Source organism: Xiphophorus hellerii, chromosome 7, assembly GCF_003331165.1.
Source record: "Xiphophorus hellerii strain 12219 chromosome 7, Xiphophorus_hellerii-4.1, whole genome shotgun sequence".
NCBI classification, from domain to species: Eukaryota; Metazoa; Chordata; class Actinopteri; order Cyprinodontiformes; family Poeciliidae; genus Xiphophorus; species Xiphophorus hellerii.
In genome coordinates this window covers 23,539,520-23,565,455 of record NC_045678.1, presented here as the reverse complement: position 1 = coordinate 23,565,455, position 25,936 = coordinate 23,539,520, and the positions used below count along the sequence as shown (strand labels likewise).

At 37.6% G+C, this 25,936-nt stretch overlaps 2 protein-coding genes across 3 annotated transcripts in view; one reads left to right on the top strand and one right to left on the bottom strand.

The window, feature by feature from the left end:
• dars1 (aspartyl-tRNA synthetase 1) overlaps positions 1-19,896 on the top strand; it is a 41,397-nt gene extending 21,501 nt beyond the window's left edge. Inside the window, exons 9-18 of the mRNA XM_032566919.1 lie at positions 3,483-3,542; positions 6,833-6,944; positions 12,486-12,620; positions 14,303-14,450; positions 17,085-17,231; positions 17,473-17,515; positions 17,844-17,924; positions 18,995-19,106; positions 19,287-19,358; positions 19,436-19,896. Coding sequence (XP_032422810.1) covers positions 3,483-3,542; positions 6,833-6,944; positions 12,486-12,620; positions 14,303-14,450; positions 17,085-17,231; positions 17,473-17,515; positions 17,844-17,924; positions 18,995-19,106; positions 19,287-19,358; positions 19,436-19,527 — 1,002 coding nt within the window. The 3' untranslated portion in view covers positions 19,528-19,896. The remainder of the gene's footprint in view (positions 1-3,482; positions 3,543-6,832; positions 6,945-12,485; positions 12,621-14,302; positions 14,451-17,084; positions 17,232-17,472; positions 17,516-17,843; positions 17,925-18,994; positions 19,107-19,286; positions 19,359-19,435) is intronic.
• A 90-nt stretch (positions 19,897-19,986) lies between these two features.
• Positions 19,987-25,789, bottom strand: LOC116722716 (protein lifeguard 3-like). Of its 2 annotated transcripts, XM_032566922.1 has the most exons (12): positions 25,341-25,789; positions 24,178-24,401; positions 24,009-24,076; positions 23,833-23,897; positions 23,667-23,720; positions 23,481-23,531; positions 23,356-23,395; positions 23,178-23,215; positions 22,302-22,389; positions 21,854-21,949; positions 21,671-21,724; positions 19,987-20,494 (listed from the first exon to the last, which is right to left on the bottom strand). In XM_032566922.1, exons 2-12 carry the CDS (start codon positions 24,386-24,388, stop codon positions 20,345-20,347), a joined length of 915 nt encoding a protein of 304 aa, XP_032422813.1. In that variant the 5' UTR covers positions 24,389-24,401; positions 25,341-25,789; the 3' UTR covers positions 19,987-20,344. The 2 variants fall into 2 exon arrangements, with proteins under 2 accessions (XP_032422813.1, XP_032422814.1); XM_032566923.1 differs by lacking the exon at positions 25,341-25,789 and having other exon boundaries at positions 24,178-24,521.
• Between the last annotated feature and the right edge of the window lie 147 nt (positions 25,790-25,936).

Genomic DNA, 25,936 nt, shown 5'->3' with positions numbered 1-25,936 from the left:
TTTTTATTTGAGAAAACTTTGAGGAATGATGTCATTCCATTGTGACAAATGTGGGGGAAAAATTCAAGTTGTGTTAAAAAGTTAGTTACATATTGCTGTTGTGCAGAACTAAAGCACCAGCTGTTCTGACATGATTTGTAAAAGCTGCTTCTTATCTCTAGTGATATGATTTCACATGGTTAAAGCATACAAGGATAGCCTATCTCTTATGATCTCTGTTTTCAGCCCATCCCACAAGTTTTCCATAGGCTTTAATTCTGCTGCTGGAGAAGGATGTTTATTGAATGCATCTGAACTGTTTTGGTTTTGACTTGAAGTTTATGTCACCATGCACATCTCAGAATAATCCCATGTCCTTTGGAAGAGAAGCAGGCCCACGTCGTTGCATATCTTCCACTTTATCCAACAGTGTATATTCTTTGTGTTACATCTAACCTACCTTGAGGTTTTTTTTTTGTTTTATTTTGGGCTACAAGCTCATTTAATTTTTTATTAAATGTTAATTTAATTAAAGTTCAATTATATTGTTCAACCAGAACACTATATTCTACTTAAACTCTACTTAAAGTATACTAACTGGAGTTTCTGAAACTCCAGTTTTTATTTATTTATTTATTTATTTATTTATTTATTTATTTATTTATTTATTTATTATTTTAGGACAGATGGTACATAGAAAGCATCTGATTGTCGTAGAAGCTTTGACAGCCGTTTCTGGTCCCTGTTGCAGTTGTTTTGAACTTTATTTGTTTCTCTGACTGTAGCTCTGTTTTGAGGACTAGGAAAGCAGCTCTTTTCTTGTAGCTGTTTCTAGACGTATTTAGACCAGCACATTTCAGAGGAAGTTGTATGACATTTTAAAGAAAAACGGGCGTCTGACACGGCATATTTCAATCTGGAGAGACTCAGACGGAAAAACAGCGATTAAAAAGGTTTATTGACATGCATGAATTTAAAGTTCTTTGGCGCTCGGGCCCCGGCTGAGGACATTGAGCTGTGAATTGCGATCAGCTCGGATGAGCATTCCCGATGTAGGTTAGGAATGTCATCCCCCGGGACCCGACACTGGTGGTGGGGGTCGGTGAAGGATGGGAGCCTGAAGAGTGGAGGTGGAGAAGGGGTGGAGGAGGGTTGAGCGCAGCTGGAAAGCGGAAGATGCCATGGATGGAGGTCCTTATCAACTGGGCCTTGGTTGGTGATTGGACGTGACGTGGCTTGGTCCAGCGTTGATAGGTTGGTGGTGATGAGCGGGACGCGCCGACTGGATGATGCAGGTGGGGCTAAAGAGTCTTCCAGTTTGAATTTGCGCCTAGGCTTCATTTCTACCCGAGGGTAACAGAAAAACATCACTTCATAATTGGAAGTTCCTTGTTTTTAAACTCTTGTCAACTTAAAAAAATAAAATAAGAAACAAGGGTGAAATTATTTATTGCGAAGGGATGGTTGCGGGTATCATAAATGCCATTTTTGATGTCTTTGGTGAAACCATTTACAGTATTTCGCAGCATGAAACTGAAGTGAAGGGTGAAATTTTTAAAGACTTTTTAGCACATTTCAAACAGGGGTGTCAACAAATTTGTCCTTGTATGTACACGGGTCGTGCCTTGTTGCAGTGAACACACCTGTTTGTATCCACCAGCTACATTTCACATCTGCAGCAGGATCTCAGGTGTTTTCTGTTGGGATTCAACATGTCAGTCACACAGTTGTAGCAGCACCTGTCGTCCCCAGAGACCGAGGCCAGATCGGCTCTGACTGTCTGCCTAACGCTTTTCCCCCACTGTATGAGGCTGTCTGGGGCAGGATGTAGCAACATGGGCTGTTAACTCGCGCCCCAGAGGACATTCTGAGGAAGCACAACATGACCCTGGAAGCATTAGCCTGTGATGAAATGTTTACTTTTTTGTTTTTCTTTATATTTCTCCCTTTTCTGAATTGGTTCCCTATTGTCTTGAACAGCAGATGTTTCGTAGCAGCTGACCATTTTTGTTGTTGAATCTGCATCTGACCTTGTTTCCCATTTCCATTCCCATAGTGCTTGGTGCGGACATTCTTACAGTCGTGAAAATATTAGGACATGTCAGTGCTCAGTTTATTCAGAGTTGTTCATATATTGATGTCACGTTTTATTTATCTCAGGGAAAATAATTTATTTGCACATTAGTGCTTTCTTATTTAAACAGAAGATATTAACAAAAATCTGTTTTCTATCTAAGGGAAAGAAGTTGGTCACTCTATCGCCTAATAGCTAGTATTAGCTCCTTTAGCTAAAATAACTTAAGTGAGAAATTTGCTGCAATCCTTACTTTATATTCACATCTTTTTCATGGTTTTTGTACAATGCAAAGGATGATTTAAATTTTTTAGGCCTTATTAAATCTTTATGAGCCCTTGTTAGCTACTGCAGTCTTTTTTTAAGTCCTCTGGCAGCTTTCAGTCTGACGTTTAAACGACGCAAATCATCTTTAGCACACCGCGTTGTCACCTCAGTGGGAAAATTAAAATGGCTAAAATTACACACTGGGACAATAAAGGAATATTTCTTTTCTATTTTATATAGGAATACATTTTTGGATTGCCCTAACTAATTTCTCACTTGATTTTGAATTTCTTTTACTTAATTTTTAAAGAAACTTACAAGAGGTATTTTCTTTTAATGGCTTTCTTGACATTTTAATAGCGTTGAAATGGACAGAGAAATGTTTGCATGCAAATATATAAACAAAATTAGACAGATTTTTATTTACTTTTTTCCCTCGAATGTATTAATAGAAACTACTTAGCACATCTCTGTTGTTGCAGTTGCTAATTTATGTTTCTCGACAAATTATAATATCATCAAAATTAAATTCTTCTTCTTTGGATGCTTATGGCATAAAGCTCATAAAAACCTGCTTCAATTTTTTTCTATCACACTTTTTCCTTCCACTAAACATTACATTGATAAGCCGGCGACCAGCAAGCTTCTTTAGCAAACACTTCTGGCACCGTATCCTCCTTGTGGAGGATGTTATGACCGTCTTACTGGATAACTTTCAAGTTAAAAGTAGTTTCCAGTTTAGTGATAATATGAGATTTCTGTTTTACTTTTACTGCACAATATGCAATGTTTATGTTTTCAGGAAAAAAGTCAATTTTCAGCTTTATTAACTAAGCCATGATCATCAAAATTAACACCGATGAACATTTGAAACACATCATGCTCTGTATAATGAATGTTTGAGTTTAACTGAATTAGTAGAATGAAGTAACTTTTCTAATTTGCTGAGAATGTTCCTATTTGTTTTACATCCTAACATATCCAGATATGCAACACTCCTTATGTTTTAACCCTTTGTGAGCTTTAAAAAGCCTGTAAAATATTTACACATCACTGAATACAAACACCCTGTGTAATGAACAGGAGCAGAGCAGATCAGCTCTTTTGAATATTTCATAAGTCGAATGTTTGGTTGTGATGTTACAATGTTTTTTCCCCTCAGGAAGGAAGAGCCACTGTTAACCAGGATACCAGACTGGACAACAGGGTGATTGACCTCAGGGTAAGAGACAACAGAAAGGTGTCAAAACTATCAGTTGGTGGATCTTATCCTAAAAGTGACTCTCGGTGAAGGAAAAGGAAAATCTCAGTTTACATTCCTAAAAGCATGCTTGATGCCGTGTCTTTTTCAGTAAAAAATTCAAGCAACGCCATTCAAAGCTTATCTTTTACATTCCGTCGTCTAAATTTAGAAACGTCTTCATTCAGACTTTACAGGTTAAGCTAAAACTGCCATAGCATTGAAGCGCGGTACTTTAGATCAAACAGAACGCAAACTACCTAATAACTTCAAAACGACTGAGCAAACCACTGCACCTTAGAAGAAAAAACGTTCATCTGTGATTTAGCATGCTGCCGCGTTGTGTGGGAGATGTGCTAAATCTATATGAGCAGCAGAAGGCACACAGCCGCCGAGTCTCGCATTGTTTTGATATGTATGGATGATACGACTGGCAGGAAGGCAGCAACACCACAGCACAGAGACACGGCGCTCTAAAGGCTCACAACAACACCTGTTTCTGTAACACTTGAAGCTCACAGACGAGGGTCTGTCATCACTTGTACACTTAAGGGCCCGGTGAAGCTATAAAGCGGTTCCCACTCTGCTAGATAAACACTCGATGAGGGACCAATAAAGCTCCTCTAAGAATAGTTGAGTTTCTATGAAACTTCTCTCATGTGATACTTTAACATCAGGTGCTTCGTACAATAAAAAGCAGAGAAAGTTCAGTTGTGTTAATTTAGTTTGTGCAATAAAGCTTGGACTTGCAATCTGTTCAGAGTTATTTGGTGTCAAATAGCTACAGAAATTAAAAACATTTTTTGACTGAAATAGTGCATTACAAAACATTTTGAGTAATATATGTACGCTGATTGCTGTTTGACTGTTGCATCATAATTTTTTAGATGTGCCATTGTTAATTTTAAACAGCATTGCAGATTTAACATTTTTAAAGTATATTTTTGTTTCTAGTTCCTTGCAGGGGTGTCAAACTCCAGTCCTCAAGAGCCGGTGTCCTGCAACTTTTAGATGTGCCTCTGCTGCACCAAACCTGAATATAATAATTAGGTTATTAGCAAAGCTCTGGAGAACTGATCTACACAAGGAGGAGGCAATTAAGTCATTTCATTCCAGTGTTTTGTACCTGTGGCACATCTAAAAACTGCAGGACACCTCCCCTCGAGGACTGGAGTGCGACATCTGTGCTCTATTGGGTGACAAATAACAAGTTGGTTGAATTCATTTGATTTTATGCTTTAACTGCAACATATGGAGATAATTTAAACAGCTTCACATACAGGAACTCTGTTGAAAGAGAAGTGTATCAAACTGAAAAAATATAAGCAATTTAAAGTTCCAGAATGATTCTGTAAATGAAACTGAGTTGACCAGATGTTGGGCAAAAAGATTTTTTTGTTGTTGTTGTAGTTATACTATGAGAGCAAAACTGTCTCTCACCTCATCACAACATGCAAGTTTTGAAAATAAACTATAATGGTAAATTTCTGCTTAAATATAATGGTTGCAAGGACATGGTAACTTTCAACAAGAGTCTTCAAGAAAACATACAATTTGTAATGTCATTGGTGAATGTGTTAATGGTACATTGCAAAAATTGACCCTCTATAGTGAGCAATCTACCCAGAATGTTGGAAAAAATAAATATATCGTTTTTTCCCCAAATGCATGATTTAATTGAAAAGTTGAAACATCTCAGTGCCGTCTTAAAACATTTTTCTGCTGTTTTAAACAACAAGTGTTACCAAATGTCTCCCTGGCAAAGTGAGCATGAATGTGATAGTTGTGTAATTCACCAATAACTTTGCATTTCTTTAAGATATTGAGATTTTATCCAAAGAAAATAAACTTCCTATATATTTTGCAGCACTACTTTTTATCTGTTAATATGTCACAATATAAAATGCAGAAGTTTAACTATGCAATGCAGGTCATTGCATAGTTAGGTGTTCTGCAGTTCTCTGGAGCTGGTTTTATAATTTCTCTAAGGTATTTCACATTTGCCAAAGACTTTAAAAGCAAAACTAAGTTGTTGGATTAACTTTAGAAATTTTTATTACGATCAAATTTCAGTATTAACAGTATTTAACCATTTTGGAGTTTGTTTGTCATTGTTTACTATAGTAAGGGCAAAAAAAATTCCCACAAGATGAATTCTATGCTCGTCTTGCAACGTGGGCCTGAAACCGCACTTAACCATAAATTTAAATTTTGGACCTTGAAACCCGTCTGTGGTATCTCACCACCGCAGCTGGGTTTCTATACCGTAGAGTTTGCCTCTTGAGTCGTAAGTGATGGTGATATTCAGGTGCTTCTTATAAGTTACCGCAGCATCAGAAGAGCTGCCAGTTTAGGGGACCAACTGCTACCTACATATCCCCCATCGCACCTTCTCACTGCAGACTTGCTGTAAACAGGAAGCGCTTTCGAAGGTTTAAGCGTGGCCTCACTCAGACTGGCTTTTCGCAGATTTTTTTTCCCAGATTAAAAGAAAGGTTGGGCCCAAACGTATGACGCACAGCAAAAATGAGTCAGAGGCATTCTGCTTCGCAGCTTTGCAAAGGTGTTGATAAAAATTCTCAGGGAAGTTTTATATCTTTTTCACTTCTTCTTTTTACCAATTGTTCTCGCTGATGCTTCAGATTTCAGTCAGACATCCCTGAAGCGTCGTCTGTAGAGTTACAAGTTGGCCAGTACTCGCACGCTATCACTTTTCACTTTTTTGTCAAAAAGTAGTCATGATGTCTATACAAATTTAGGCCGTCGGTACAGATGAGACTTGGTAGCAACAGTTTCTTTCCTTTTGACATGTAATAACTGTAGTCGTAGGCCAGTAAACTGTAGAGGTTTTGTGGTAATCTGAGATGAGTCAAAGGGTTTTAGGGAGTGTACTTTTATGTTTCTGTCTGCTTATTTTACTCAACTGTTACACATTTTGGTTTTGGGGGTTAATTTTTAACAGTAATCTTCCCTACCTCGCTGTCAGCATTTACATTGATAATGATAGGTTTTGCATTCCCGGAGCTCCCACCGGGCTCTGATGCAGGTCTCGCCCTTGCCAGCAAATAAATGCTTCAACCTTCGTGCAGACGGGAGGTGCAAGATAAAAAAAAAAAAAAAAAAAACAACTAAAAAAACTGGCAATCTTGTTTTTGCACATCTGTTACGATTGGGTAATGAGTCCAATGAATCACTCCGTGTGTGGTAACGCTGCTCTGCTTGTGGTTCAATGTTTTATGCGTGTGTATGTATGTGTGTGTTTCCTCCCAAAGACGACCACCAGCCAGGCCATCTTCCGCCTGCAGTCAGGAGTCTGCCAGCTCTTCAGAGACACCCTCACCAAAAAGGGCTTTGTGGAGATCCAAACCCCCAAAATAATATCTGGTAAAACTGTTTTCTTATCTTCCCCCAGTTGGGGAAACTGATCTTTTTTTTTTTTTTTAAACATATCTCAGTGGAGGCACCCTTTTTTCCATCCCACCGCCCGCAGGTGCCCTGTGAGTCATGAAGTGACAGTTGTAAATCACACTTCCTCTACTAGTATGCATTTTAAAATCATAAACCAAACATTAAGTTCAGCTGAATCTCCCAGCTTTAGTCATAAAACCAAAACAGTCATGCAAACATGAAACAGTTTGGAACGTGAAAGAATTTTAGGCCACTCAGGATCTTAAACTTAAAACATTAGCCTCTCTGCTTTATTTTAAGTGAACACCAATTTATATTTGGAGAAGGGACGTTTTAGGGACGTATTAGAGTACTACTTTAGTAGTACTCTAATACCTTTGGTTCAGAACACAATAAAAAAAAGAAACATAATTCTTCTGTCAGTGATTCAGAGTTCAGAGGTATTTGAGCTTTTCCTTGAATTGTTACCCCCCCTACCAGCTTTTCCTATCATAGAGAACAAAAACAAACTTTAAAAAATAGTAGAAATGTTCAACTGCTTAAAGCAAACATATTAAAACTGTAGCAAGAAAGTCTAACAACTGTGAAAACCAAGGAAAACATAGCACAGTTCAGGGATCAAGTTGTAAGGAAGTTTAATCCACTGAACACTGTTCTATCCATCATCTGAAAATGGAAAGAGTTTTAGATACGCAGCCAAAGTGGCCCATGGCAACTCTGGAAGAGGAGAAGATGTTTGTTCATTCCACAAATCGGGCCTTTACTTTAGGGAGTCTACCCTTGTGTTTCAGTGTGCTCTTTCACTCAACTGTTACACAATTTTGTTTTGAGGGTTAATTTTTAACAATGCTCTGCCCTGCTTTGCTTTCAACTGTAGCAAGAGTTAAGCCACTTTGAAAAAAAATCCAAAAGCATAAAAGAAACTGCAAACCAAACCAACCAATGCTTATTCATTCACACTGCAGAAACACAAATTCTTAGTATTTTTGGTCTAGTTTCTTGTGCAAATATCCCAGTACACTTGAAATAAAGCAAAACCAACTTAAAATTAGCTTTTCAGGATATAGGAACTAGATTTAAGTGAATAATTCCTTAATATTGATGAAAAAGTACAAAAGTATAACGAAACAATCTGCCATTGGAACATGACAATTTCCTCATGTTTCCCCAAGTTATAATTCTCCTTTTTCACACATACCTGATTTCAATTGATGGCCGATTAACAGACTTTTATTGAACTGCAATTATCTGAGTCAGATGTGTTAAAGCAGGGAAACATCTGAAACATGCAGGCCAGGATGCCTCGAGGACCAGGATTGGGAAACATGGCTCTTGTCAAAGTCTATTCAGAAGATTGTTTTTGTAGCATCAAACCTTCACCTCTCCACTTTCATATTTTTTCACACTCCAAGGTTTTAATTAGATGAAGAAGTTACTAGCTGGAGAGAATATAAAACAAGCAAAAGAAAAGATTCCTCACTCTGCATATCAGAGTTCAAATGTTTTTGAGCTCTTTGAATTGTTTTGCTTCTTCTGTTGGTATTTTTTAATCTATTCTAGTAGAAATATTCAACTTGAGCTAAAGCCTGAGACAGAGGCGGCAAAAGCAGGTTACGTAAAAAAACTCCAAAACATGTTACATAAAAGGGCAGTGTCTTTGTGCTATCCCTGGACTCCCACGTGATTCTCACATTTGAAATGAACAGCTTTACTCTCACTTCCTCTTTTACTGTGTGGGAGCCAATCGTTGCGTCTTCGCCACATTTTAAAACTGCCGCATTTTTTCGTTTTGGCGGCACCTGCCAAGCAACATGATGTGCTTTCTGCAAAACCGCATCTTCCTGCCTGGCTACACCCATCACACACGCAGCGTACCGTTTGTGCTGTGTGAGAACCCCCCCTGCCCACACCCTATTATATATTTTCACTGTGGCACGAGAACATCAGATAGAGTCCTTGATGACGTTTGTGTCGAACAGAAAGCTGCAGTGGTGTTTTGCATGGCTGGTTGTTATGTAATCCTCAAACTTGTTGTTTTTGAATAGAAACACACCGCACTCTTGGTGAAGGTTAAAAATAAGTTTGTACCGCAATGTGAAAACTTATATAAAGTAGTTGAATATTAAGTTCGGAGACTTTGCTGTTGCGCAAAGTGACCTTGAAGGGGACTTTGTTATGCTCTTTTTTTTAGCTGAGTTTTTTTTATTTTTTATCTTTGCCTTACCAAAAATAATGCCTGTTAAATACAAAGTCTTCATCTAACACGACTTTGGGAATCCCGTTATTTGAGCTGAAGTATTACGTGTTTTAGTTGAATTCAACCAAACCCATGTTGGAAAATGTAAGTTTCTTTCCAATATTTAAACATAAGAGCAGCTAATGATCAATATTTCCGTCCAGTTATTTCTAACACTCAACCTTTCCAATATATCCATTCGCATTCGATAGATTTGGCAGTGCAGATATTATACAGGCTGTGTGTTATGCAAAGGATATTACAAACTTTCTTTTTATTATTATTATAAGGCTTTGTTATTAGGAAAATCCCATTGAGATTAAAGTCTCTTTTGCAAGAGAATCCTGGTCAAGACTGTCAGCAGCAGCTTCATTCCTACCAGAAAACAAACCATTTCAGTCAGAATCCAAACACTATTGTTGATTTTTATAAACTTCTGAGGTAAAAAAGTAGCTGCATGTCTATTGGTGTTCAAAGTGTAATCAACGTAATCAATTTAACAGTTTTTAATCTTGGAATCAGAGCACAGTTGAGTCTGAGCGCAATTAACCGCCATAACAGGTTTGTGGTTCACCTTCAAATCACAGCTGAAAATGACTCCACCCTCATTTGTCTTACACCAGTTTCTATTTGAGCAAAGATCAAAATGCTTAAAGAAATAATCTTTAATCTATCTTTTACTTTCAGAAAATCTTATTCAAAGTTAATTCTAAGGTGAACTAGATGCAGTCCCACCAATGGTCCTTAGTTAAGTTATAGCTCAAATGTAGAAAATTACTTTAAATTGGCAAAATGGCTCTCCATGAAACATTAGGTATGACATGAGCAGATCTACAAAAGCGTCATTTTGTGTTTGCTAGAATATTATCTTGAAAATAATAGAAGGGTGACAGTTTTTCCAGAAACAAAAACAGGAAAGTGGTATGAAAATTTTAAGTCTCATTTTCCGTGACCCATTTGTTGTTTATGAATTGGAGCAGCAGGTGGCCGATACTTCAGACTGATTATTCTTATTTTAAGTTGTTCATTTGTTCCCACCCCCAATCAGTTGGTTTTTGTTTCTCTCCTGAGATCAGTTTCTTGCTTATCAGTCATCTGCGTTGTGGTGGACAGAAGCAAACTCTGTTAAGAATCATTTCCTGCAGAGCTGCTTGAAGTGTTGGAAAGGGTCAGAAGTCAGTTTTTTAGGCTTATCAACCCCTTTGTCATGATAGTGAGATAAGATAATCTGAGACAGAAAATGACTAAGCTTTTAGATGCATCCCAATACACATAAAATAATCTTTCAACTATTTTCTTGCTACTTTAAAACCATAAGTAATTCACGATCAGTAATAACTTTAAAGCTTCTTTTCTGAATGCAACCTTGTGTTTTCCCCTGCTAAATATAGCAGTGTGTGTCTGACACCTTCAGTGTTAGGGTATGAAACCATCTGTAAAATGTAAACAAGGTTTCAACAAATTCTATATTATTTTTAGCCACCCACACACTCTCACACACGTGCACACACTCACCTCCACATACCACAATGGGAGGTGTGGAGACAGCAGTCAGAACCAGTTGAATTTCTCAATTCTGATCCATGTGGTTAAAATTTTTGCTTTAGTTTGCTGTATTTTTTTTCTCAAAGTTTCTGCAGGTGTCTTCATTCACCTACAGGTGAAGCAGAAGTTGGTTTATCTAAAAACATTTCAGATTTGATAGTGAATTTACATTTCGGTTCAGAATTCCAAGTGAGGGAAACCATTGAGACTTTCTGAGGTCAGAGCCAGGAGAGAGGCCACAAGCCAACCTGAGTGTCGAGGTATTCCTCCGCTGACAGCCTTAGAAAGGTCGGAGGTCGAACCTGAGTTTGAGGTCCAAACTTGATTTCCAAAGGGAGGAGACACTGCAGTTGAAGGTGATCTGATCTGATTGACCAAAAGGGACATTCCTGGAGTGTTTCCAAGTATTGCTGTTCTTCCAAACTTTCCTCGAGTCTGATATTGAGAATCTAAATTATGCACAAAAACCTTGAGTTCACCGTTCAGAGGCAGACATTGGTAGACAGCTGCATGAAGGTTATTCTCCTTCAGGTGGTTGAAGGGTAACACTTTATTTGATGGGTTGTCCAGTAGTAAACTCAAATCAGCTCAAAGAAGATAGCTGTTTAATTTTTTTTCTGTACTTCTGAATTCCTGTAAGTAAAAGATTCTAATTTGTATTTCCCCCCCAAAAGTGGATGCATTTTACTTTGTAATGTGGCTCACTTCCTGTTGCACTCATCACTTTTCCATCAAATTGCTACGTACCTCCGAATCTGTCTTGTTCAGACAGTTGGAGACACATTGACAGGGAATCACTAGACTCCATTGATTTTTAACATCTTCTAATTGCTGCTTACATCATCAGAGCCGCATTTCTGTTGGATCGGATGCTAAAACGGATCTGTTGTGTTTTGGTCATTAGTTTTGATAGGTTGGACAGGTGATACATTTCATAATATAACGAGACTAATATGATTTTCTTTATAATTAAACTTGAGGCTTTATTAGTGTTCTGCACACTGGTGCTACTCTTCCATTATGTGCAGATAAAGTTCTCTTCACTTCATGGATCTGGTTGTAGAGACATTTCAAGCAATCATCATTCATCTTGCTTCCAGCTCTGATTTGGAAGAGCAGATATTTTCCAGTCCAGATTATAAAATATTAGTTAATTGCTTTGAGACCTTTCTAGTTGGAACTCATCACTCCCTAATTAGATTTTATTGAAGTCTTACAATTATTCCAGCAGCAAATAGATAAATAGAAACTAGTGCCATGCTCACCGTGCTTTTGGGTTCTGCTGGAATCTCGGCTGATTTTGGGCTAATTTGTCAGTCTCAATTTTAATTTTTTAGATATTTTTTGGCCCAACAGTGGTTCATCCCTTGAGTTTAGAACCCCTTTTATGCCTGGTTAATTTTTCAGTGAGAGTAAGAGGCTCAAAAAACACAAAAGGTCTGAAATTTGTCAGACAGGATAAAAAAAAAAAAGTCAAGGAACTTTGAATTGCCTTCAGACTACTTGAAAAATAGTTTCCAAGAAAAACTTTAAAACACTACAGGACATTTCTTTGCTCCTTTTAAGTAAAATATAAAGAAAACGTTTTGTAGAGTGCCATGCCTCAGGTAAGATTGGGTAAAGTTTTGAAAAGCACTCTCAGCCTTTGCAGGTCACAGTAATCTTTTTTTGCAGGTTGAGCTGAAAAAAAATCCCCCCCCCCATCACTCCTGAAAATTGTCTTTGCCCTTTCCTAGCTGCCAGCGAAGGTGGAGCGAACGTCTTCACGGTGTCTTACTTCAAATCCAGCGCCTACCTGGCCCAGTCCCCTCAGCTCTACAAGCAGATGTGCATCTGTGCTGACTTTGACAAGGTCTTCTGCGTCGGCCCAGGTAAAAGGGATGCCTCTCGTCCGACACCTTATGAGCTGGCAAAGTCCTCACAGGCATAATAGGAAAATGAGCAGCAGGAGTGTAATGAAAACGGTAGACCCTATTAACTAGCTGACACTTTTAAAATGGCTCCAAATGTGTTTAAGAATGTTAAAGTTTAACAGACATCCCACTGGTCCTGTAACTGTGGGCAGAGCTTGTAGCTGGTCCGTTAGTGACATAAAGGGACTTGTAAAATACTTTTTACACAGACTTGGGAGAGCCTCATGCTTTGTAGCTGAGCAAATACTGCCACCATCTGATTAGGTGAGCAAACACTTAAATCGCTTCAATGAGTTAATAGCTGGTTTTATACAAAGACGTTCTTATCTAAAACACTTTGTTTGATGTATATTTAGGAAGAGAACACCACTCGGTGGATTGTGTTTTTCCCAGTTCCTCTGTGGCTGCACCTGAGGAGTCAAACGGCTCAAGATCGTTACTGCTTCTCAGGCATCATTGTGCTCGCTGCTGTTGCCGTAGTTACAGTCATGCAGGTTCAGTATAAAGAAGTGAGGTCAAATGTGCTCAAATATCTAAATGGTCAGAAGCTCAGCCTTAGCCCCTACATCTATGGTGCGCTTTAGAAAAGAAGCAAGAGGAAAAAAGGTCCAGCTACAGTATGTGGCTGGTTATTTGTTCAGGGGAGGAATTGAGCCTGTTGAAGATTTGTCTCCACTGTCACGATACAGTACCTTGTAAAAGTCTTTATTCCCTTTAAACTTTTTCACTTTCAGTTATATAACTTCTAAGTTATTTGGGAACATTAGTGAACAAACAGCATCATAAGGACCAAGGAACACGGTCCTTAAGACAACTGATATCAAGTTGTAAAAAAGTTAAAGAAAGGCCTGTTTGCAAAATATTATTAATCAGAGAAGTAGCAAGGAGGAACTTCAGAGGAGCTCAAGTTGATTTGAAAAACAATCTCAACATAACAATTAGCTGAGCTCTCCACTATTCTGGCCTTCATGGAACAGTGGGGAAAAAACAGGACATTGTTGAAAGAAAGCCATAAAGGTTTTCCTTAAGCCATGCAGGGGACACATCAAACATGTAAAAAGATGCTCTGGTCAGATGAGACAACAGCTGGACGTTTTGGCCTACATGCTAAAAACTTTGTGTGACTGGAAACTATTACTGGAGATTACATTGAACACACCATCACCATAGTAAACCATAGCATTATACTGTGTGGATCCTTGGAATTGTGTGGTTTCTTTTTTTGAATAATCCAGAGGTGCTGTTTCTGATTTGTTAGTTTGAGCCGATTGGTAAGAATTTAAGTCTCTCAAGTCCAGTAGAGACTTGGCACACAAAACTCACAGCTGTGTCTGTAACAAGAGATGGTTTTGTAAATTATTTACTCAGGAACTGCATATCACACTTTTAAAATTTATATTTGCAAAAAAAAAGAAAAATGTTTCTTTTGTTTCCTTTAATAATTATCCAATAGTTTCAGTTCTACGTAAGTAAAGAAAAAATTAACATAACTCTTAATCCACATTCATTTTACCCTCTTCTTCCTTAAGATCCAGTCAGGTTGCATGTTAGTTCTGTCATTTTTAACATATGATTTCTTAAAACTGTTTCTGCTTCTCTTTAACTTCTTTTGACCCTGATGTTAAATGTCCGACGTTCAGTTTTCAGGGCAGAGGACTCCAACACTCACCGTCACCTGACTGAGTTTGTGGGTCTGGATATTGAGATGGCCTTCAACTATCACTACCACGAAGTGATCGACTCCATCACTGACACCATGGTGCAGATATTCAAGGGCCTCAGAGACAAGTAAGACGCCAGACAGGATATTTACCAAGTCACAGTTAGACATACTTTAGAAGGTAATAAATGTGCTGAGAAGTGATGAAAACTTTGCTTATTCAAGCTGTAGATTGTGTCCAAAGATTACACATAAGAATACTTTTTATTCACAATGTTTTTGTACGAGCATAAATATCCCAAGCTGAGTTGGATCCCAGAAACCTGAACACAACATAAAACTGGGTTAATAAATTTTACATTTGCTTAAATATTTCATCATTTGTTTTCACAAAGGGAGTATCGATTCTCTTGCATCTTTACTTTATTAATCAGAATTAACTAAGAAAATTTTTTTTTACACAATAAGAAAACATACAGATGAAAACGAACATTCACATATACTCTATAAAAGTGTAAAAAAACATTTTTCATCTCCATCTATATATTACATCAGGCTAAACATTTCTTGTTTTAGGTCAGTGAGGATTACCAAAATTATTCCTATTTACTAAATACCAGAAAAACAAGTTAGAGTTTTTTTTCTTTGTTCAAATTCAAACGTTTATATACACTAAGGACTCTTTAAGCAATTTGAAAAAAGGCCAGGAGACGATATTAAAGCTTTGTAAACTGAATAATTCAAACATTTGGGTTAAATGAAGACGCACCTGCAGATTTATTCAACATTCTGCCATCTGTGACTTAATGGGAAATTAAAATCAACAATCCCAGATACCTGAAGGAGCCACAATCATTAGTTACAACAATTATTTCCAAGTATAAAGACCATGGAAATGTCCAGCCATCATACCATTCTGGAAGGTTTTGGTTTGGTTTAACCGTCTTCTCAACTCTGAAGTACTACAGTAGCAACATCATGCTGTCTGGAGGTTTAGCTGCAGGAGGGACTGGTGCACTTTGCAAAATAAAAGGCATAATGACCGGGGTAATATGTACCAGCACCCCTGACCGTTCCTGTAAAATTTCTTACTGGGAGATCAGTTAGATCCCCAGATCCATGACTTGATGTTTCTTTGGATTATAATTATAAATAATAAATAAAACCCAGTTTCTCTTGGCCTCTTTTCAAAATGAGTTTTAATCATTTTTCATATATGTATGCAAATGATTGTTTCTATTTTTTGTGGTTTATTTGTTAAACTAAAACAAAAGATGATTTGGAAGACAAACAGATCCAAAACAACATGTTAAGCCAGTTGCACCATATGATGTGGCTATACTGCCTCCTAGTGGCAGAAATCAGTGCAGCAAGAAGCAGATGGCCAAATCGTAGAGTAAATATCTTACACATAAAGCCCTGCAGCATTTCTGTCAGTTGGTGGTTGCAGTAAAAGGAGAACACAATAAACAATAAAGTCCCACTTCATGAATTACAGATTGAAGCATCTGTCCAGGGAAAGTCGGCTCCATCGGGGTTATATACCGACTAATGCAGTTCATGTTGCCTTTGTTGGTTTGTTTTACCTTATGACTGCTGTTCCTCTTTTCTTTCCTAAGTCCAGTTTGCTACTTCTGTTCTCATGACTTCCCAGACTGTTTCCTTTGACGTATGTGCTTATTTTGAGCTCTCGCTCCGACTCTAGAGCAACAGATGACTGTTGTTTTCTGGAAACATCAGTCATCACATGCTGTTTAGACATAATTTAAAAAAGAATATTTATTAGAAGATATAACGGTTAGCGTCTGATTCATGTTTTCTGTGTCTATGGAAATAGTGAGGGATTTTCATTTCTTTACAATCCCTTGTAAAAACTTCAAGAACCTTTGGAGTGTTTCACATGTTGTGACATTACAACCACAAACTTTAAGTGAAAAACTTATACAAACCAGGGCATAAAGGTGAATTAAAGGGGGAAAAAATATTTTCTTGTTGTTGTATACTTATTCATTTGTATTCAGCTCCTTTGAGTCAATACGATGTTGAACTACTCATTGTTAAAGCTTTTTTGGCTATAAATCTAATATACAGCTCTGGAAAAAATTAAGAGCCCGCTGCACTGAACCTCATTGAAAACTTCATGATTATTCCACCAAATATTGATTTCTGAACTCTTCCTGAGTTAAAACATTAGTATTGTTGTTTCTAAATGAATATGAACTTGTTTTCTTTGCATTTTTTCTGCAACTTTTTTGTTATTTTGACCATTTCTCATTTTCTGCAAATAAATACAAAATTTTTGCTTGGACTTTTGGAGACATGTCAGTAGTTCATAGAATGAAAGAACAATGTTCATTTTACTCAAACATATACCTATAAAGAGTAAAATCAGAAAAAACGATCATTTTAAATGGGCTCTTAATTTTTTCCAAGCCCTATTTGCCCATTTCGACAATGACATATCAATTCTTCTTTGCAATATACTTTGAATTTAACATCAGGAACACCATCCCTACAGCATGATGCTACCAATACCACTTTAAACCATGGCGATAGTGTGTTCAGAGTGATGTGCAGTGTTTCAGTTTGATGATAAAGAAAAGCATGAGGTGTGCTAAAACTGTAAAATCTACTGAAAATGTTGTTTTCTTTTAATGTGATGAAAACAACCTAATTTATTCCTGCATTATATATTTCATGTTAAAACTTTGAAAATCAGTGAATAATGCAATTAAAAATGTTTGCTGGTTTTTCTGCATCAGCTTCCAGACTGAGATTCAGACAGTGAACAAGCAGTTCCCCAGCGAGCCGTTTAAATTCCTGGAGCCCACTCTGCGGCTTGAATACACGGAGGCCTTGGCCATGCTGCGCGACGCCGGAGTGGAGATGGGAGACGAAGATGACCTGAGGTCAGGTTACGTTACACACCCTCTGCACGGGATGCCATGTTTTGTCAGATGGCTTAATGTGAAAATACAGAAGTCAGGATAAGCTTTAAGGAACTCGATGTTTATGTAATTCTCGTGATAAGACCAGTTCTCCTGAACTTTTTCTTGTTGAGCAGGAAATGAAAGAATTTGAAGGCTGTGTGAACGTTTTTGCTGATGGTAAATAAAATGTTTAACGTTGATGTTTTTTGTTATTCTGCAGCACTCCTAATGAGAAGCTGCTGGGTCGTCTTGTCAAGGAAAAGGTTTGTAGAGTTTAATCCAGTCCTCAAAGGTCGTTGTGCTGCAACGTTTTTGGGTGCATGCCCGCTCCAACACACATGAATCAAATGGACAGTTAATGATGAGACATTTGCTAAACTTACTGACATGCCAAGGAGTTGATTAAGGCATTTAATTCTGGCTTGCTGGAGCAGGTAGGCATCCAAAAGTTGCAGGACTGGAGCCGCTGGCCACTGCCATATTTAAATCCAAAAACAAAAATGCTTTATTCAAGATTTGGTTCCTTTTGCTTCACTTTTATGCAACCAGCGGTTGTTCATATCCATTGTTTTTATTTTTATTTTTCCACAGTATGATACTGACTTTTATGTGCTGGACAAGTACCCACTCTCTGTTAGACCTTTTTACACGATGCCGGATCCAAACAACCCTGTAAGTTTCTCATCTACACAAAACACTGAAACACTTATCATCTGAAAAGCAAAAATATGTAATAATAAATCGGCTTCCATACATTTTTAGAAGGAAGTTTTCTGGCAGACCTCTTCAGCTCCATAAAAAAGACGGATATTTTCTTACTTTTAGAAAGTTATTTTATTGAAATGTTTCTTGCAAAATTATTAATAACCCTTAATTTCATATGTTGTTACTTTATAACCACTAACTTCTTTTCATGACCAACAAAATATCGAGAAATGGAAAGAAATTAAGAAATGTTAATTTTTTATATACAAAGAAAATTTGAGAAATTTGATATTCTGGACATCCATTACTCACACTTGGCACCAAACTGACCTTTTATACTGTAATGGTAAATGGATTGTAGTTGTTGAAAGAAACAGAGCAAAGGTGCTCTGGACATGTGGGATCAAAATTTAATTTTCATTTTCCTTTCATGCCAAATGCTGCATGTGGCAGAAAAAAGACAAATTTCCCTGGTCTCACCACTGGGATGCTTTTCTTCAGCAGGAATAAAGAAACTGATCAAAGTCGATGGAGATAAATAGAGAAATGGAAGAAAACCTTCCAAGGTCCAATAGTTTAGAGCAGTCCTCAACGTACTGCCAAAACTGCATTAGAATGGTCTAGTCAAACTCCAGACCTACTTCTAGGTGAGCATCTGTGGAAAGAAGTGACAAAATGCTCCAACTATAGACAAAGGTTGTTTTACATGTTACTGACTCAGAGTGGATGACCTCAGAGAAATGTTCAGGGGGTTTTTAGTTGGGGAAAAAAAAGTCCGCTTTCATTTCACTTCACAATTATGTAATATGATAACTTGATGCATCATATAAAATCTGCATAAACAATACTAAAGTTTGTTTATGCAGTGAAACTGTGAAGCAGGTCGAGGTACAAAGAGACATTTAACCCTAATTAATATTTAGAAGGTTGTTTACTTATCTGTATATAAGACTTTATATACTTAGTGTAAATATTTGATCCTGACTTCTGTTAGTTAACAGATAACATGATTCTTTTCTGGGTTTTCTTCCAACCAGAAATACTCCAACTCTTATGACATGTTCATGAGAGGAGAGGAGATCCTGTCTGGGGCTCAGAGAGTCCACGACCCTCAGCTGCTGACCGAAAGGGCTCTGCATCACCAGATTGGTAAGAAGCAAGCTTAGACCTAAACGCATTCACTGAATGTTTTTGAAAGGATTTGTCTCCCTCTACAGACAAACGGCAGGTATTACAATAGCAGAACGTGAAACGGATGGGGAGCAGAAAAAAGCAAAATGTTTAATGTGCTACTTTGTAACAATTCTGGGTTTTTTCTGATTATTATAGATCTGGAGAAGATAAAGTCATACATCGACTCATTCCGATATGGTGCTCCCCCACATGGTGGAGGAGGGATTGGTAAGAAGCTTTTTAAGCTTTTTTTACTGGAAGCTGAATCTGAATCTGGTGAGTTACCAACCCATCCTCCCTCACAGGCCTGGAGAGAGTCTGCATGCTGTACCTGGGCCTCCACAACGTGCGTCAGACCTCCATGTTCCCCCGTGACCCCAAACGTCTCACACCCTGAGCACAGCGCCTTGTGGAAGAATCCCATATCAACCGGACTCAAAGCTGTAGGTGACGGAGATTACAACTAAACCACAATCTAGAAAGGGGGCAATGAGTGGGATATAGCTCCACCCCCTGTTTCTAACAGGCTGAGAGAAGTTTATCACTAAGAAGAATGAAGCAGTTGTAATAGGAGGTACTTTATTGATTTGTGTGCATAGTTTTCAACAACTAAAAACAGACGCATTGAAGAGGGAAGGAATTGGCCAGAACACTCGCAGAGGAGGCTGCACACGTTTAATTAGGGTTTTCTAAGGGTTAATTATGTGGATTAAACAACTGTAACACAAATCAGAGTCCTTTGTATTACCAGCACAAATATTAAGTATAATGATTGTGGTTTTCAACAGTTTGCCTGTAACTAAATGTGTTTTATAAGGAATTAATGAGAAATAAAAATGGCTAATAAAAAAAAATGTTGTTGTTTCTTGCTGGGAGCTGAAAGGACATAAATTACCAAAATAATAATTAGGTTTGAAAGGATTAATAATTCAGATACATGTTTGCTTTATGTACATAAATATTACATCATAAATAAGTGTCTTTCTTCACTCATACTTGGCTAAGGCCTCCGATTTCCATTCCTGCTCCAAAGAGAGCATCAAAGTGCTTCAGTGTTACAAACATAAATAAAACTATAATAAAGTTTACATAATGGTGAATAAGTTTTACACAAAGTATTTTTTTGATTGGTGCACATGCATACATGTGACGTTGCTCCCCAAAATACTCTGTACATTCAGGATTTACTGATAAAATGTTGCTGGGTGATTGCTTTACTCGGTTGCCGCTCCGCTGACTTGCAGGATGAAGAGGAAGATTTGAACAATATCAATGTAGAGAGAGAGCGCTCCGTAGATGTACTCCTCTGGGCTGATGGCCAGCTCCCGATTCCCGATGAGGAGCTGAGTGTTGTAGACTAAAAACTAAGAAAAGAGCAGAAAACATGGTTCACATGAAGAATCTGAAACGTTTTAGTGTTAACACGTTTTTTCAGTCTCATGTTTTACGGAACCTTAATGAACAAGAAGATCAAGAAACAGCAGGCAGATCAGGCATTTAGTTGTGGAGAAATTTAAAGCAGGGTTAGCTTTGAACATTTCAGAGACAAGCACTTAGGTAGACTGCAAAACTGGTTCACTCTAAGCACAATAGCTTTGCTTTTCTTCAAAAATGGACAGAGAATGGATGGTGCTAAATACAGGAAAATCCTAGAGAAAACCCTGTTGGATGCTGCGAAATAGATGACGCATTGGCATGATGACGACCCTAAACAGACAGAACTACAATGAAACAGTTTAGATATCCTGGTGTTAGAATGTCTCAGATAAAGTCCAGAGCAAAACTTAACAGAAAATTTCTGATAGAATGTAAAATTTACTCTTCACAGACACTGTCCATCCAGTCTCACCGAGTTTGAGGTATTTTACAAAGAAGAATGGGCAAAACTGGAAGGGACATAACCTGAAAGATGAGTAACAGCAATTGACCTGACGCCACCTGTCAATCAGTCCAGTGGGTTTGTCACAATTTGTCCCGAAGTAAACGCCTCTTAGCTGGAGGAACTAAACCTCCGACAAAGTGTCAGGGTTTGTCATTAGGAATGTACTAGTCATAGAGATTTGGTGAAAAGTAGAAGGAGAAAACGGTTAAACGTTGTCAGAGGGGAACATACACTTAAGATACACTTTGTACACTGTTTCCAAAGACGTCTGGAAAAGGCGGTTCTACAAAGTAAGAACATTTAAAAAAATTATTCCCTTTACTTACATTTTAGCTTTTGCTACTTTGTGCTGTTTTATCCCACAGAATCCCAGTATATTAAACTTTACACTTCACAAGTCATAAATCCTTTTCAAGCACAGTTCTAAACACTGTTCACCAATTTCATCAATAAGCATTGATACTGTGAGAAATTCTGGTTATTTGGAAATGAAACATTGCATAAACATAGAGTTGCACTGTGCTGCAATTCCTATAAAAACAACAACAAACATGCTATTTACCTCTTCTCAATATAGCTTGAAACCAATTTACCTTTTGTTACTGAATATAGGAACACAAAGCTGAAATGATTTGAAATTATGTCAGCGTTCACTCACCAGAGTGTAAACGATGGCTCCGATTGCAGCATAGAGCATGTGCAGCCAGGGGACCTGTTGGGTGACATAAAAAAGGCTCCAAGTGAGAAAATTGGTCACACATGTACACCCCTTTTGAGGTGCTGCTGAAGCTCACACAGAGAAGCAAGAATATATTAAAGGACTTGACCAAAGAGTTCTCACGTATTGGAAGGAGAGCACGATGGATGTAACAATCCCAATGATCATGAGCAAAACAGCAGCTATGCAGAGAAATCCCCCGCAGGAGGTGAAGTCCACCTATGATTAGAAACAAGTCATTAAAAGGATGAAAGGGAGCCAGAACTCGCTTCAAGCCACACATAAAGGAGCAGAGAAAATACATTTTTTTCTTTTCTTTTTAGGTTTCTGAGTGAAGTTGCAATAAAAATTAAAAAAAAGTTGGCTGGATGTGCCATGTACTGGCCAAAACATGTAACTTACGTATCTGGAGTTGCATCAGATGGGATTCACATCAATATTATAAATATTTAAAGGAGCTCAGTGCCCCATTGTAATGTGAGACAAAGGAGTTCTTTTACACTGACAACAAAGACATCCTCTGACAAGCCACAGGCTGATGAGCTGCAGCAGAAAAACCATTTTCAGATACCTTCGTCTGGAAGCAGAAGACTGTCACGGCTATGCACACTACTCCTGTTATTCCCATGGCGATTATCACTGCTTTGGTTTCATAATAGCTGGAAAAACAAGAATATACAGATTTAAATAGAATAACATTTTGCCATGTTTCAACCACAAACTTCAGGGCATTTTATTTGGATTCTATGTGACAGAAAACGGAAGATTATTATTTGCTTTCCAATTTTATTACAAATAGAAATCTCCTTTGCTTTGAAACCTTCAGCTAAAATCCAGTGGAACCAATGAAACTGAAACTTCTCAACATACATGCAAAACACTGCATCACCCTGAACCAACATTACTGTGAAACATGGTAGTGGCAGAATGATGATGTGGGCATGCTTTTCAGACTGAAAAAGCTAATCACAGTTGATGGAGGGAGATAAATTCAAGACAATCCTGGAACAACCCCAGACATGGTTGGGAGGATCCAACCGGACCAACAACAGAATAATTTAGATCAGCACATAAATCCATGTGTTAAAATGGGCTAAAGCAAAAGGGAATCATTGGGAACTGCTATTGACAGATGCTCTCCATTCAATCTGACTGAGCTTGAGTAATTTTTAAAACAACATTTGGCAAACCTTCTGGTGCGAAGCTGGCATAGCATACACCCAAAGAATGGTAATTGCCAAAAAAAAGAAATAAAAAGTGGTTCCTCCAAAGTGCTGATTGAGAAAAACTGAATGCAGATGCATGGTGCAGCACAGTTCCAAGATTTTTACTTCTTCTACTTTGTGTTGATCTTTTTTTGAATAAAACACATTGAAGTTTGTGTCTATAACCTGACAGAATGTAAAGAAAAGACTTGTGCAGTGAATTCAGGTGTTCAAAAACAAACCTTGAAACTGTTCCAGCCATATAAGACAGGGCAACAGTCTGCAAGATAAAACCCGACAAGATGTTTTCTGTTAATTAAGAGCCTGTTTTATTCTTTCATCTTTACTTGCTGCCAGTCTTTGGCTCAAGCCCTAACTCCTCACCCAGGGTTTGGCTTCAGATTCGGGATAAATACTTACAAATATTCCCAGCAGAACCAGATTCAGTGGAAAACGCCTCCTACACAGAAAATGAAGGAAAATAATGCGATGTCTTTAAAAACACGTAATAATTTCTGATTATTTGGAAATGATCCTTGCTTTACCTTGGCTCTTTGCAGCAGATGAGAATGCAATACACCAAAAAGAAAACAGCACTATGGAGAAATAAATCAGGAATGTGGTTCTGCTTGGCTGACCGTCAAATGTTATAAAAGTTTCTTTTTTTTTTTACAATAAAATTAGACATTTTTGTTAAAAGTTTAGTTACTATTGATGGAAAGTAAACTCACAAAGAAGCCCAGTAGATTGCTGGGTATTGGGTGACAAACATCTTCACTGGGTCACTGTGAAACCACAGACAACAGGGTCACCAGAGAGCGCAGCAATGCTTTCTTTTATTCAGCCGCACTAAACAGATAGAAGTGGCATTCTATTGGACTGAACAGGGAGACTTACACAAATGTAAAGACACCAACGACTGCAAAGGTGAACGCAAGCTGCACAGTCAAAATCAAGTAAACCTGTCCACGGACATGGAGGTTAGATTAACAGAGTGATTACTGGCACACTGAACAACAGAGGAACAGTTTGAGTCCCTGACTTTGGCGAAGAGAATAAAAGAAAGTCCTTACTTTTCTGATGAAGGCGTGTCGAATGGACGTGCTTTCCCACTGGGTGCTGAAAAAGTCATCCATTTCTCCTGCAGAATTGAGAATTGCAAAAAAAGGCAATTTAAGCTTCAGAAGTTAATCTGAATTCAACAGAAGTGAGTGATGAAAGTCTGTGTAAGCTCCTGGGAACCTGGGCTGGACGCAGACAGTCCTGCTGACAGAGTGGGGATGGGCATGGCAGCCGAGGGGAAGCCGGGGCCTGGACACATGCCGGGACTGGGGCTGTAGGGCGGCGGAGGGGGAAGAGGGGCACCATGTTGTGTCTGGAAGGGGTAATTATTCAACTTAGGATCCTTCAGGGTGTCCTCATAGGATGGAGGAGAATCGGTTTTGGAAGACATTTCTCTGGACCACCTTAAAAAGAAAATTAACAGAATTATATGAGATGCATTTATGCACTAATGACTGTAACATGCTGAACAGAGAGTACTCTGAGTACTCAGGTAATGATTACTGTGTGCTTGTGATGTAGAGCAATTCTCATACAAATAAGTGGAGTAGAAACTGTTAAAACAGATATAAGAAAAAAAGTTCAAAATGTCTACTTTAGTAAATTAATTATTTTTTATTATTGTTAGACAGGTCAAAACAATGGAAACTTAACTGTGATATGAAGAAATGACTCAAAAAATTACAGTGATTTGAAAATTAATTTTAGTGAAAATATTTGTGATAAAGCCAAAATAACAGCAAGCCAAATAAAATTAAATAGATAAGAACATAAAACTTAATTAAACAAAAAAATTAAGTAAATTAATTAATGTAACAAATATCACAGAGAAAAGTTTTTAGTTTGTTTTTAAAACATTAACACTAAGATGACCTCAGATCTCCAGGAAGGCTGTAACCAAGATGAGGGCAATAATAAGATATTGATGAACTCTAGTTCTTATCGGCGCTATTAAGAAAACCTTCTTTCCAGATAACTTGAGGACATTGGGAGTAAAAAAAAAAAAACCTAACAGAAAAACTTTAATGTTGATTCCAAAACACAAAAGCTCACTTTCTGATTACCTTCACCATTTTCAGGATTCTTGCTGCTGAGTTTTAAAGTAACTCCAGCCAAGCTGTTTTAATTTTTAGGACAGGATAGCATTATACGTATAGCCAGTAATATAACCACATTGTTTAAACTAAGGTTTACGTTGATGACTTAACTTTAAAAGTCTAGTAATCTAGTATTATTATCACAAAAAGAACAGGTAACCTGAGAACATGGTTCTAATTAAACTCCCCAGCGTGTCGTAGTTTAGTCTGAATATAACTGAATAAATGTGAAAAATAGAAACTTACCTTTTTTGGCCTGAGCCTGTGATGGGAGCAGAATGCCCCTCCGTCCTCTCTGCTTAATGACTGTCATCCTTGGAACATGTGAAACTGGATATACTCACTGAAACTCACACTGCTGTTTCAGAGAAAGCATGCCAACTGGTACACACACTGGTACCAACATTGTTTACTTGATCAGAATGCAATGAAATGTAAAGACAAACATGAAAAAAGGAACAAAATTTGAACCTCAAGTTTAACTTTTTTCCTTGTTATTCTTTTCCCCATAATTATAGTTCTGTTCTGGGCAAAAGTTTAAACATACTCACATAATGGGTGTGAATTTGTTTTGTTTTGTTATTATTATTTTTGTCATATTGACGTGTAACTTAATGTAACAAAAGCAAAGAAAACCCTAGTTCTTATGTTTCTTCAAAAACAGAGGAAATACACAATTATTCTTAAATTGTAAATTTAACTATAGTTTAATGTAAATATACATGCATTTTTTTTCTTCATTATTTTAACTGTAAAAACAAGAATTATTGCTTCTAAGTATGAACAGGAGCATTTCTTGTTGTTTTATTTCCTCCGCCTTATTTTATTTTGATCAAACAGCC

Bases quoted from the DNA above. Each gene is read 5' to 3' on its own strand.
- LOC116722716 (XM_032566922.1), bottom strand. From the start codon at position 24,388: ATGTCTTCCAAAACCGATTCTCCTCCATCCTATGAGGACACCCTGAAG. The intron at 23,396-23,480 runs GTAAAGCAAGGA...TTTTCTGTGTAG, and splicing joins ATCTGCTGCAAAGAGCCAAG to GAGGCGTTTTCCACTGAATC. The intron at 21,725-21,853 runs GTGAGAACTCTT...GTCACCCAACAG, and splicing joins TCGTGCTCTCCTTCCAATAC to GTCCCCTGGCTGCACATGCT.